Source organism: Gopherus flavomarginatus, chromosome 4, assembly GCF_025201925.1.
Source record: "Gopherus flavomarginatus isolate rGopFla2 chromosome 4, rGopFla2.mat.asm, whole genome shotgun sequence".
NCBI classification, from domain to species: domain Eukaryota; kingdom Metazoa; phylum Chordata; order Testudines; family Testudinidae; genus Gopherus; species Gopherus flavomarginatus.
The window spans coordinates 172,013,140-172,027,322 of NC_066620.1; the positions used below are offsets into that span (position 1 = coordinate 172,013,140).

The 14,183-nt window shown below is 43.0% G+C and overlaps 1 protein-coding gene across 1 annotated transcript in view; it reads right to left on the reverse strand.

Annotated features, from left to right (window-relative positions):
• The window catches only part of LOC127049646 (elongin-A-like), a 49,267-nt gene that overhangs the window by 20,331 nt on the left and 14,753 nt on the right, over window positions 1–14,183 (reverse strand). Inside the window, exons 3-6 of the mRNA XM_050950781.1 lie at window positions 10,242–10,354; window positions 2,843–3,566; window positions 1,286–1,385; window positions 136–300 (exon numbers count right to left, since the gene is read on the reverse strand). Of these exons, the coding sequence (XP_050806738.1) occupies window positions 136–300; window positions 1,286–1,385; window positions 2,843–3,566; window positions 10,242–10,354 (1,102 nt within the window). The remainder of the gene's footprint in view (window positions 1–135; window positions 301–1,285; window positions 1,386–2,842; window positions 3,567–10,241; window positions 10,355–14,183) is intronic.

A 14,183-nucleotide genomic window follows, 5' to 3' on the forward strand; every position in this document is an offset into this window, starting at 1 on the left:
CATCATAGTTTAATGTAAAGTTGGGACTTCATAAGAAACTTAATTCTTCAATCACAAAAAAGATGGTCTTACACTATTGAAAGCCTAGCACTATAATGCCACTCAACCTGCTGAAACCCATATTAAAGTACTTACAATCAATGTTATTTTGAAGTATGCGGATGCACTGTTCATACAGAGTTAGCATCTTTGAAAGATAAACTGTTTTAGAGCCAGAGTAAACCTGCATTTTAGAGTTCAGTCTCCGTCCTGTGAATTGATTTGTATCACTGCTTTGCTGGCGTACTTCTGCGACTGGTGCTACAGAAATTACAAAGAAAACAAATCTCAAAGAAGGGTTTTGCCTATGCATACTCAGATTAATACTGCAGTTCTTTAAGGATGTTCAAAGCAGTCTAGATTACTAAAGGCATATAATTAACTAATTGAGAAACATGCCTGGTATAAAAAACATGCAGTTCATTTTTATTGTAATATGAAGTTCTATTACATCTATTCAGGACTTATTGACATTGTACGAGGAGCAAAGTGCAGATTCAGTTTCAGCTGAAGCAATGAGTTTAATGCCTTTTACCTAAAGGAGCCAGAGTTCAAATGCTGATTTAGTTCTCAAACATTTGTCTAATTTACAAAATTAGTAGTTAAACTAGAGAAGCCAAGAGTTCTAACAGCATGGATATTTGAAGGCCAGAATGCAGTTTATCAGCAGAACTGTGCAGGGAAGCCAACACAGCATCCACCTGCACATTCTCAGATCACGTCATGCTCCACACAAGGAGTAGCATGTCTGTCATTTATTATAAGGCTGTCACATCTGCAATGTTTGGATAAAACAAATACATAAAAAGTTGGGTTAATACAGAGTGCTAGATTCCCCCCTACTAGGAGGTGCACAAGAGAGCAAAGAATAAATGGAGAAAAAAAAAGCCAGTGTGACCGAAAATTAGATCAATGTGGCATGCTCCCTCCCCTCAACAGCTTCTTCCACATCCATGGAAGCCCCCCCACCCTCGCCCCCCATCTCTATATGGTTTGCATTCCACAAGCATTGAAGGCCTTGTCAAAGCGAGTGAAACTGAAGAATCTGCTCCTGTATGCAACATACTCCCTTCAGAATCTAGTGGATCCTTATGAGGGAGCCAGTGCAGAAGATGAAGTACTGCACTGGCACAAAACACTGGCATTTTTTTTGTGAGGATGCAATACAGCCCACACTGTTAGCAGGATTGCTCTGCTAACTGTGCTCATTTTAGTCTCATCTGGAACAGTCTTGCATATTACTTACCTTTGAACTCCATAGAATATGGGGGAGAAGATAAGGATATCTCTGGCAGAAATTTAGGTAGTGGAGTATTAAGTAGATCTTGGAGCGATGCTGTCTTGGCCTACATGCATTCAAGGAAACACCATTACAATATCCCTAATTCTTATTTAAGATAAAGAAGTCTTCAAATACATCATCCAATACTAAAGCAAAACCAAAAGTGTTTCAGAGTAACGACTTGTTGCTTTCTCACACTAAACATTACTTCACTGTAACTATGAATTACTTTTCATTTTATCCATTCACTCACTCATAACCAACACTATATTACATACGAAAACCCAATATGTCACAGGTCCCTTGCCACAATCTGTGCACAAGATGGGCTCAGGAATGAATCGCAAGTGTGTAGTGAATGAGACTTTCATCGATAGGATGCTGGTCCAAATCATTGAAGAAGTTGCAAAGCGAGGAGTGAATGAGGGGACTGCAAGAAGAGAAGAGATGGCTGTATGGTAAGAGGGCAGTTGAATACTATCCTGGAGGGGACACTTAGTCAGAAGTTTTCACAGATGGCCACTAATTGTGTGTTCCTGCCCAACTTGAGGCAACAGGCTCCTGAGTTTTCTGAAGTGCTAAGTACATACTACTGCAAGTGACGACAATGGGAGCTGCATGTGCCACATGGCAATACGCTTTTTAATTAAAAAAAAAAGTCAGGCCCTGGATGTCTTAAATTATGTGCCCAATCACTGATCACTCAAGACTTTTGCAAATTTTAGGCTTAAGCTCCCTAAGACTCATACCCCCAACTCAAAGAGTTCTACTCCCACTCAAGTGTTGTGAAGATCAATTGATTTGATGAGAATCAGATATTTATGGTGATAAGTGCCATAAGAAAGCCCATGGACAATTTTACACTTATTGGTGTTGGTTCTTGATGTTGTGCACTAAGTAAGGTATAGAGCTACCACACATTGAGGATAAATTATTGGACAGCTGCCTTATTACTTAAGCACCAACTATCCTGTCCATAAGGCCCCGATTCAAGGAAACACACTAAGCACATCCCTGCTCAGAAAAGAACTTTAAGCACATGTTTCAATCATATGGAATCCAAAGGGACTTCGTGTTCTTAAAATTAAGCACACGTTTCAGGGATTTCGTCAATAAGAACACTTTTCCACAGGAATCTGCCTTATTTAGGCCATTACCCAGGAAAAACAGTGTAATCACATCATTAAAGACCATCATAATCCATATGCACAAGGAAGCACAATTATGGTTTTAAGGGTAATCTCAAATCTGCAGTTTTATTTTTTTGGCGCTTGACTTTGTAGTCTGAAACATTTTACTTTTACTCATTATTTGATCAAAAAATAAATTAGTCATATTTTTCTGGGTAAAAAGTGATTCCCAATTATTAGTAACCACTTCTATGTGTGGCCGATATGTCAAAGCCATGCAATCTGAGGTTTGAGTTAAAACATACGGAATTAAACTGCAAAATAAATTTGTTAAGAAATGAAATCAAGTGCTAATTTGAGTTAATGTTAGCTTGACTGATTAATAGTTTACCTTTTTAGTGGGACTTTCTGACTGATCATCTTCTAATTTGTGTAGTTTTTCCTCTCTCTCTTTTGTGACAGAGGATATTGAAGTTTTCGGCAATAACGAGCAGTTTTTCTGTTCATAGCCCTTAATGTTTTTTGACTGTTCACTTGTACTACAAGTCTTCCTCTTTCTTTTATTTGAAACTTGATCATAATTAAGATAGGATTCAAAAGACATAGTGGGGGGCTCAAAGTCCTCATCACTGGGCAACTTTGGTTTGTTTTCCACACTAAGTGTTTGTTTTATTTTTCCTGTGTCCTCAGAGTTTCTCTGTTTGGAGAGATCCTTACAATACCCTTTTGTTAGCAATAAGTCTTTTTTGCTGGCTCCAGGGGAATGGTGCATTTCTGAAGGTTTTTTACTGGCTACAGAGGTTGTTTCTTTGCAGTCACTTTTTGTGTTTTCAGGATTGATGCTTTGGGATGTATTTTTAGAACTGTTGGAGCTATGTATTTTGCTTTCACGTCCATTATAAGACTCTGTATCTTTATTTCTTTGCTTATTCTCTGTAAAATTATGTTCCTTCTTCCGTTTATCAGATGTGGGAGATCTTTTACAATCTTCGGAGGCTGGTTCAGATGTTTTTGTCTTGCCAGAGTGCTTATTCTCCTTACAAATTGATAATTTTGTCTTGTCCAATGAGAATTCATTCCTCTTTTCAGAGTTCTGTTTTTTCTCCTTGTGGTCACTGAAATACAAGACAGAACCAGAACAGACCCCAATTTAATACTCAGTTACAGAGGGTGACATTCAGACCTTTTACCAATGTTATTAGTAAAACAAAGTTTTAAAGTCACATGCAACATGCTTCAGTGTTTGAGTTGTTTAAAAGTCTTCTAGGAAAGTAATGAAGACATTTGTATTGCTATGAGCTGGATGAAACTTTGTCATGAGTTGACAGCCTCCTGCTGAAATTGACAGATGTGAATTCACCATTCAGTTAGCCTAACAATAAGCATAAGCCCCCCCCCCCCCCACCTAAAACAAAGGTGTGTGAACATGCCCAGGAGCTTTGGCTGGGTATTGTTTTGGGTAGGGTATGTGTGTGTGTGTGTGTGTGTGTGTGTGTGTGTGTGTGTGTGTGTGTGTGTGTGTGTGGGTGAGTGAAATGGGAGATCACACAAAAGGGAGAAAAGACAAGCGGGGGGGGGGGGTGAGAAGAGGATAGCCAAGAAAGCCAAGCATGTGCCTCTAAGCAAACAGTGACACCTCCGAAAGAGTTAGAGAGTGCACTTTTGGCTCTGGTGTTGGCTAAAGAGGCTTGGGAACTATAAATCAAGAAACTGCTCCTTTTGTTCTTGGTCCCTTCTGCATTCAGAGACATAGGACTTGATACATTCCTTTTAAATAAGGAAAGATTGAAAAAAAAAATACCAAACTCCATTAATTTCTACTTCCAGCTGGAACATTCCCTGGTGCCCCAAACTTTAACTAGCTGCTCAGGTCAAAAAAGGGCAACAGAATTAATAGCTTGGTTTTCTGCAACGTAAAATTTTCACAAATCCAAGTGTTGGACTTGAAACACTTGATGACGTTCCTTGAAGCAAACACTACTCCCAGTACTGAAAGCAGCCCAGTACTGAAAGCAGCCAAGTTCAAAATTCACTTAATGCTCCTAAAAGAGGGACTTCATGAGAAAATACAGTTGGAAAAATGATGTTTGTGTCTTTAGAGGTATAGTAAATGCACCTTTAGAAAACTGTGCACCTGTTTTCCATCAATGGGGCAACTGATATCATAGACAGGGCTGCATGAAAGCTGTCTGAGCAGTGCTTACAACTGCATGGCTGTTGGAAAAGGAGTACAAAACACTTTTTAGTGACCGGGCCTACAGGGAAAGGTGTTTGATATGAAATCTTTCCTTCAATCTATAAGTACCCTTGGTACATCAGGCTTTTCTTCCTCTTTTCCTCTCATTTGCCACTTCAGCAGCTAGAGTAAATCCTATCTGAAGGCACCTCACTATCTCTCAGCCTCTGCAGGTTGACACTCCAGGAGCAGCAGCTATCAGCAGATGGCCAGATGCAGCATCTCTCTGCTTCTCCCCATGGCAGCAGATTTCCCTAAACAGCATGCTTTGCAAAATGTACCAGAAATCCTATAGTGCTGCTATAACTGCTTCACCGGGACCCTGTGACGTTGTGAAAGAGAATATGGGTCCAACCAACTAGCAACTGCTGCCACCAGAAAGTGAGAATAAGGTAGCCACACAATCATCTCTCCAGCATGCTTTCTTCCAGAGAGGAACAGCAGCCAAATATTTATTACCTATTTCATTATAAGCTGAATTCACCCCAGATTCTGGGCAGTTTGCTGGTATTGAAAAAGACATTCAATAGAAATTTAAGACGTAAAACATACAGTTCAACTAATAATGTACCTTGGGCTTTTCCACCGCAAAAAAAACCAGCCAAAAAAAAAAAAAAAAAAACACACAAAACAAACTTCAGAATACCTCTCCCACCCTACCTGACCCCCAAACCACTGGGATCTTCAGTTCTCACGCTATCAGCCTATCTCTGTCCCAAAAATATCAGGTAAGGAACTATAAAGGGCATAAAACACATTTGGCCTGATGAGGGCAGCAGTGGCTGTATCAGTGAGACAGAGATTATGTCTCTACAGTGGGGCTAGTGAACAGGAGCAACAAATAGTAATTTTGCTAGAGTTCTCCAGGTGAAGGAGGAGCAACTATGTGACCTTGGGGTGAGTCATCTGTTGCGTGCAGTATATACAGTGTGGCAGGGCTGCCCAGGGCGAGGTGGGGCAATTTGCCCCATGCCCCGGGCCCTGCAGGGGTCCCCAAGAGAATATAGTATTCTATAGTATTGCAGCTTTTTTTTTTTTTTATGGAAGAGGCCCCTGAAATTGCTTTGCCCCAGGCACCCTGAATCCTCTGGGTGGCCCTGTAATGTGGTTGGTTTGGAGGGGGCCCCCCCACATGTGCCGAGTCTAGTGGCCTGTTAGGCAAGGCTGAGAGCTTCTTAATGAGGCTTTGATCCCTAATCCCTTTAAAAGCAGCAAAAAATCCTGTGGCACCTTATAGACTAACAGATGTTTTGGAGCATGAGCTTTTGTGGGTGAATACCCACTTCGTCAGATGCACGTAGTGGAAATTTCCAGGGGCAGGGGCGTGTGTGTGTGTGTGTGTGTGTGTGTGTGTGTGTGTGTGTGTGTGTGTACACACACACTCTAGCTTGCTTGCATATATATATATGCGCAAGCAAGCTAGAGATAATGAGGTAGTTCAATCAGGGAGGATGAGGCCCTGTTCTAGCAGCTGAGGTGTGAAAACCAAGGGAGGAGAAACTGGTTTTGTAATTGGCAAGCCATTCAGTCTTTGTTTAATCCTGAGCTGATGGTGTCAAATTTGCAGATGAACTGAAGCTCAGCAGTTTCTCTTTGAAGTTTGGTCCTGAAGTTCTGTTGAAATAGTGGTGGAATTTTTCCAGAGACTCTTTCCCATGGGTCCAGATGATGAAGATGTCATCAATGTAGCGTAGGTAGAGAAGGGGCGTGAGTGGACAAGAGCTGAGGAAGCGTTGTTCCAGGTCGGCCATAAAAATATTGGCATATTGTGGGGCCATGCGGGTGCCCATAGCGGTGCCACTGATCTGGAGATATATATTGTCATCAAATTTGAAATAGTTGTGTGAGAAATCCTGTAGGAGAACACTTCAACCTCCCTGGCCACACTATAGCAGACCTTAAGGTGGCCATCCTGCAGCAAAAAAACTTCAGGACCAGACTTCAAAGAGAAACTGCTGAGCTTCAGTTCATCTGCAAGTTTGACACCATCAGCTCAGGATTAAACAAAGACTGTGAATGGCTTGCCAATTACAAAACCAGTTTCTCCTCCCTTGGTTCTCACACCTCAACTGCTAGAACAGGGCCTCATCCTCCCTGATTAAACTACCTCATTATCTCTAGCTTGCTTGCATATGCATATATATATATATATATATATATGCACACACACACACACACACACACACACACACACACCTCTGCCCCTGGAAGCTTCCACTACATGCATCTGACGAAGTGGGTATTCACCCACGAAAGCTCATGCTCCAAAACGTCTGTTAGTCTATAAGGTGCCACAGGATTCTTTGCTGCTTTTACAGATGCAGACTAACACGGCTACCCCTCTGATACTAATCCCTTTAGGCTCCGTTAACCAGGGGGCAGGCTACTCAGGGAGAACATGGGTTTAAAAAGGCAGCTCCTAAGCAACCATAGGAGGTAGCGAACAAGAGCAGCAAACAGGAGTTTTGTGAGGGAGTGCGACACCCAGATACACCAAACGTTGTCTAAATCATTGGTCACCAACTGGTCATTCACCATCAACTGGTCGATCCTAGAGGATCTCCCAGTCTATCGCAATCTCTGGTGGCACAGCAGGGCTGCCGCTAAGACAGGCTCCTTGCCTGTGCTGGCCCCACCCTGCTCTCGGAAGCAGCCAGTACAGCCCCTAGGGCAGGGGTCTCCCTCTATGCACTGCCCCTGCCTGCAAGCACTGCCCCCACAGTGACCATTGACAGGGAATGGGGAGCTGCAGCCAATGGCAGCTGTGGCTAATGGGCACTGTGGGGGCAGTGCTTGCAGAAAGGGGCAGCACACAGAGCCATGTGCCTCCTGCAACCCAACTCAGGCTCAGCCCAGAGCCCACAACCCCTGCTGAACCCAACCCCCCTACTCCAACTGGTGAAAGTAAGTGAGGGTGGGGGAAGAGCGAGTGATGGTGGGGGGGGGGGAAATGGAGTGAGTGGTGTGGGGCTTTGGGGAAGGAGCAGAGCATCAGGGAAGGGGCAGGGTAGATCCTGGGTTGCCCTTAAATTAAAAAAAAAAAAGTGATCTTGGGCGTCAAAAAGTTGGACACCACTGGTTTGAATTTAGGCCAATCAACATCCCAGCCAGTCTACTCCATCTTCCCCCTGCCCCTCCCCCCCAAAAGGCTGCAAGAGTAAAAAAAGTGCAGGCAGCAGCTCAGCAGCAGAATGGGGGCTATCCAGTTTATTGCACTGAATGCAGCATGGGCAGGTAGCACGTGTGTGTATTCGGTGTCTCTCAGGGCCATAAGCTCTATGGAGAGTGAGGGCTTGAGACCAGACTGGCTGAACTGGAAGAGCTAAGGGAGAGAGAGGTACATCAATGAGACTTTTGGGGACACTAGCGTGATCCCACCCTGGTCTAACAGACTCTGAGCTGTTGAGACAGATGAAAGTCTCAGGGAAGGAGACCATCAAACTGAAGTGGACATTCCTTCCAGATGTCAAGGCATCCTCTCACACTGAGGCTACTTCTCCAGAGGAGGGAATCCCAGATACTAGGAAGAGACAGGTAATAGTAATGGGGAGATTTGAGCATAAGAAATACAGATAGTTGTGCTTGTGATGTCCAGGAAAAGCATATGGTGAACTGCCTGCCAGGTGCAAAGGTTGCAGATCTCCCAAGACGTACAAGCAGCATGGTGTGGTATTGCCACCCTTACTTCTGCAACACTGCCAGAGGTGGGTCCGCCCCAGCCCTGGGACATCCTCAGTCCTACCCCTCTCCAGAGCTTGGAGGTTAAAGGGGCCTTGGACTGGCTGGGGGGGAGGGGGGATAAAACGTGACCACAGCCCTCCCTCTGACCATAGCACCACCCATAAGAAAGTGACACCCTTCCCACACCATGACACCCTCACTTCTGCGCTGCTACCTGCATGGTGCTGCCTTCAGAGCTGGGTGCCTGGCCAGCAGCCACCCCTCTCTGGCTGTCAAGCTCTGGAGGCAGCACCGCCCAGAAGCAGTGAAGAAGTGAGAGTGGCACAGTGGGGAGCTTGTCACTTTTTGAGGGAGGGGCAGGGTCAGCCATACAGGTGGGAAATACTGTGATCTCCCCGCTCCAATAGGCAGATTTCACGGGGAGGCCAGATTTCACCGTTTGTAACATGTTTTTCATGGTTGTGAATTTGGAAAGGTCCTACATATGAGCAGTGTGGGGGAGTGGCCAGTGGTCATGGTACATGTAGGTACCAGTGACATAGCAAAAGGTAGAAGATGTTCTGGATGCCAAATTTAGGCTGCCAGGTAAGAGATTAATGTCAAGGATCTCCATAGTAGCATTCTCTGAAATGTGTCCAATTCCATGTGCAGGGCCAGACAGTCAGAGCTGGAGGGTCTCAATGTGTGGATGAGACAGTGGTGGAGGGAGCAGGGTTTTACGTTTATTAGGAACTGGGAAGCCTTTGGGGAAAGGACGTATGGAACAGCTTCCATATGAGGAGAGATTAAAAAAAAAGTGATTATTTCAGCTTGGAAAAGAAATGACTGGGGGGAGGGGAATACAATAGAGATCTATAAAATCATGGCTGGCATGGAGTGAGTGAGTAAGGAATTTTATGTGAAGGGATAAACCCCACAAGAATTGGAGGACCCAATGAAGTTAATAGGCAGCAGGTTTAAAACAAACAAAAAGGAAGTACTAATTAACAGAACACACAGTCAACCTGTAGGACTGATTGCCAGGGATGTTGACTGCAGTTTTGGCCTTCACAGCCAAGAACTAGATAAGTTCATGGAGGATAGGTCTATCTTGGCCAATAGCCAAGATGATCAGGGATGTGACCCCATGCACTGGGTATCCCTGCCAGATGCTGGGACTGGACCACAGGGGATGGATCACTCAACAGCACTGCTCTGTTCATTCCCTTTGAAGCACTGAAACTGGCCATTGTTGTAAGACAGGATACTGGGCGAGATGGACCATTGGTCTAAGCCAGTATGGCCATTCTGATGCATTTGCTTTGTACATAGGTGGGAATCAAAAAAAGACAGAGGGAGAATTATATAGGAGCCTCATAAAACTAAGCCATAGTATCATTACAGTGCCACAGTACTCAGGAGAGTTTATAATAAATGCCACTGAAGTCAGAACCAGCAAGAATCAGGAATAGCCCTGAAATACATTAACTTGTAGCTATGCTGAGATGCTTCGCACACGCTCCACTTTTTTGTTCTTCTTTAGGAATATTTCGTGTACTTTAATAAGCTTAAAGTGGAGAGTTTCCTCCTCTTCCTCTCTTGGCAGTAGCATGGTAAGTGAAAGGAAATCAAGTGACGAGACGTGATGAGGAAAGAACAACATTTAACTAAGTACCTCCACATTAGCTCCCTTCATGATCTGTACTTGCCACTTCCCTGAAGAATTAGACTCTAATTATTAGACAATTATACCTTATTACTACTTTTTTGATGTCTCTTATTGGTCTTATACTAATTTCATTGTATACAAAACCAACAGTCTGAACAGCTGATAAAAATATTACATTGGACAACAATTTATCTCAAAATTAAAGTTAGTTAGACTCAGACCTACCTTTCATTTTCTGGTGGAATAAGTTTTTTCCAGCGGTTTACCAGAGATTTAGCTATTTTTCCAGCAGTGGCATGTTTCCTAAAACTGTTAACTGTTTTTCCTATTCCAGTTTCCTATTGAAGACAGTGCAAGGAGGACAGAAACAAATTAACATCCTGAATATACTTTTTCTACTATGGTAATTAAATTCACATAATAAGATGGTGGCTGGAAAAATCCTTTGACCAATCACTCAGATCATAGAGATAATTTTTGTACCAGAAACAAATATTCCAAGGGAGCCAAAGCAAAACCACACATTTAGAACTCAAAATACTGGTTATGTGTAAGGTAAATATAGCTTTCTATACTGAAGTTTCATAAAACTTCAGCAGATAAATTAAGTTACTTCTTATTTAGCTGTCTACTTCTGGCAGTTCACTCAGCTTGAACATGTTTGTCAGCTCTGTCTACATAGGCACAAAAGGCATCTCTCTCAGTTGGGTTTGTTAGCTTGATTGAAACCCTCTTAAATTCTGTCTACATCAGCATTAATAACACCTTTAAGATCATTTGAATTGGTTGTGTTGTAGCCAAACTTTATCCAAACCTGCATTAAAGTATGTGTCAACTTTTATTAGAACAAAACTAATTTGACTGAACTATTTCAATTGAAAAAACATACCTTTTTGCCCAGGTAGACAGACCCTTGAAAATTAGACTCTTCAGGTTCATTTTCTGGGACTCAGTACAACGATTATTCATATTGCAGTAGTGCTTGGGGCCCCAGCCATAGATCAGGACACCACTGTGTTATGCACCACACAAACTGTCCTTGTCCTGAAGAGCCTGTGGTTGTGGCCACACAATATTGCAGGTGAATTTGCATCATGAGAGCATATCTATTTATATTTGGTTACATATCCCCCTCTTTAAGATGTACGCAAACACTAAAATGGTCCTTATGACACTGAGCTAGAAAGGTCTAAACAGCCAGCAGGCTAGAGTGACCTAAAGATCAACTTTTAAGAACATATTAGGGAAGTACTGACATGGCAAGCAGGGCCATTTCTTGTAGATCATTATCAAAACCATGTCTGTAGACTAATTCCTTTGAAATGCAAGTCTGTATTGTCAGAGAATTAGAAGTAAATACTAAGTGTAGTTGTCTGTGTTTACCTATATCAGAAGCTTCACAATGTGATTTCATTAGCTGGTAGATGATATACTTCTCTTCCTGTCAGTTACTATATTTTATTGAGTCAGAGACCAAAAGGAAATATTAGCAATTAGATGAAATGTGTGGTGTAATAATATGGTCTTTATTTCAATTTGATGTTTGTAGTAAGCTACCTGTGAACCTTTGAATAGTTAATTGCCTTATGCTCATCAATGCAACTAATTACCTGTATATACAAAGGAAATACAAACTGACTTTAAAGCAATAATGTATATTACCTATCCTTCATCCAAGGAATGCCTGCTGTGACAAGAGGTTTATCAGATGAGCTTCAGCTACAAAAAACTTTGGGGTCCTGATCCTGTTCATCTCAGAGCTGCTTGAACTTTATTAGGGGAAGTTTAAGTCACAAGACTGAGGTCTCCATCTCCATTCTGGTTTACCCTGTTATTTTTCACAGAAGAATTTAAACAAACTCTGCAGATGGACTGTCTAAGGGACTAATCTATGGTGTTGATTCTGGAAGAATTTTTTACAACTCAGCAGCTCACCATCTCTGCTATGAAACTGACCTGAGAACTTTATTCATATTGTTTGATTTCTTTTTAAAGAAAATCTTAGATTAGTTAATAGGAATTGACTGCATGCATATATTTAGGTAAAACACAAAATATTCATTGACCTGGTGGGTAATGGTGTCCAATCTTTTTTGGATTGATAGAGCTTTAAATATTGTGAGTAAGATTTTCAGTAATCCTTACCATATTCAACTTGGCTGTCTGGGTGGGAGCCCTTGGCTGGATTGCTTTATTCATAGATTCTAGGACTGGAAGGGGCCTCGAGAGGTCATAGAGTCCAGTCCACTGCCCTCATGGCAGGACCAAATACTGTCTAGACCATCCCTGACAGACAGCTATCTAACCTACTCTTAAATAGATTCCACAACCTCCCTAGGCAATTTATTCCACTTAGAGGAGCTGTATTTTGGCTTCTGGGTAACCAGTAAGGTGTTGTAGAAGCTGTTTTGTTGCTAGTGTGGTGAATTTAATTATTAGAATAAACCATCGATTTGGAGGATTAGCTGCTCCATTCTTTGAGATTGATCAATCAGGGCAAACTCCAATGAGGCTCCTCCAGCAACCATGGTCAATCTACACTAAGTTGACAGTTAGCTGGAGAGAACTTTAAGAGGTAAGTGATAAGATCATGGTGATCAGGGGAGGTCCTGGATTACTGGAAAAAGGCTAATGTAGTGCCCATCTTTAAAAAAGGGAAGGAGCAGGATCTGGGGAGCTATAGGCCAGTCAGCCTCACTCAGTCCCTGGAAAAATCATGGAGCAAGTCCTCAAGGAATCAGTTGTGAAGCACTTAGAGGAGAGGAAAGCAATCAGGAACAGTCAGCATAGATTCTCCAAGGGCAAGTCATGCCTGAACAACCTAATTGCCTTCTATGAGGAAATAACTGGCTCTGTGGATGAGGGGAAAGCAGTGGATGTGTTTTTCCTTGACTTTAGCAAAGCTTTTGATATGTTCTTCCACAGTATTCTTGCCGGCAAGTTAAAGAAGTATGGGCTGGATGAATGGACTGTAAGGTAGATAGAAAACTGGCTAGATCGTTGGGCTCAACGGGTAGTGATCAATGGCCCCGTGTCTAGTTGGCAGCTGGTTTCAAGCAGAGTGCCCCAAGGGTCAGTCCTGGGGCTGGTTTTGTTCAATATCTTCATTAATGATCTGGAGGATGGCGTGGACTGCACTCTCAGCAATTTGCAGATGACACTAAACTGGGAGGAGTGGTAGATACGCTGGAGGGCAGGGATAGGATACAGAGGGACCTAGACAAATTAGAGGATTGGGCCAAAAGAAACCTGATGAGGTTCAACAAGGACAAGTGCAGAGTCCTGCACTTAGGACTCAAGAATCCCATTCACTAGGGACCAAATGGCTAGGCAGCAGTTCTGCAGAAAAGGACCTACGGGTTACAGTGGAGGAGAAGCTGGATATGAGTTGACAATGCGCCCTTGTTGCCAAGAAGGCTAAGAGCATTTTAGGCTGTATAAGTAGGGGTACTGCTAGCAGATCGAGGGACGTGATCATTCCCCTCTATTTGACATTCGTGAGGCCTCATCTGGAGTACTGTGTCCAGTTTTGGGCCTCACACTACAAGAAGGATGTGGAGAAACTGGAAAGAGTCCAGTGGAGGGCAACAAAAATTATTAGGGGGCTGGAGCACATGACTTATAAAGGAGAGGCTGAGGGAACTGGGATTGTTTAGTCTGCAGAAGAACGAGGGGGGGGGGGGATCTGACAGCTGCTTTCAACTACCTGAAAGGGGGTTCCAAAGAGGATGGATCTAGACTGTTCTCAGTGGTACCAGATGACAGAACAAGGAGTAATGGTCTCAAGTTGCAGTGGGGGAGGTTTAGGTTGGACATTAGGAAAAACATTTTCCTAGGATGGTGAAGCACTGGAATGGGTTATCTAGGGAGGTGGTGGAATCTCCTTCCTTAGAGGTTTTTAAGGTCAGGCTTGACAAAGCCCTGGTTGGGATGATTTAGTTGGGGTTGGTCCTGCTTTAAGCAGGGGGCTGGACTAGATGTCTTCCTGAGGTCCCTTCCAACCCTGATATTCTACGATTCTAAAATATTCTTGCGATATCTGCAAATAAAAGTTGTACATGTGCTTTTCCTGCACAACTAGTTGTCCATGTGGCTGTTCAGGAAAAAAAAAAGTCACTTAATGCAGAGGGGGCTTCAGTGACATCATCCAATATTTTTCAGCAATGC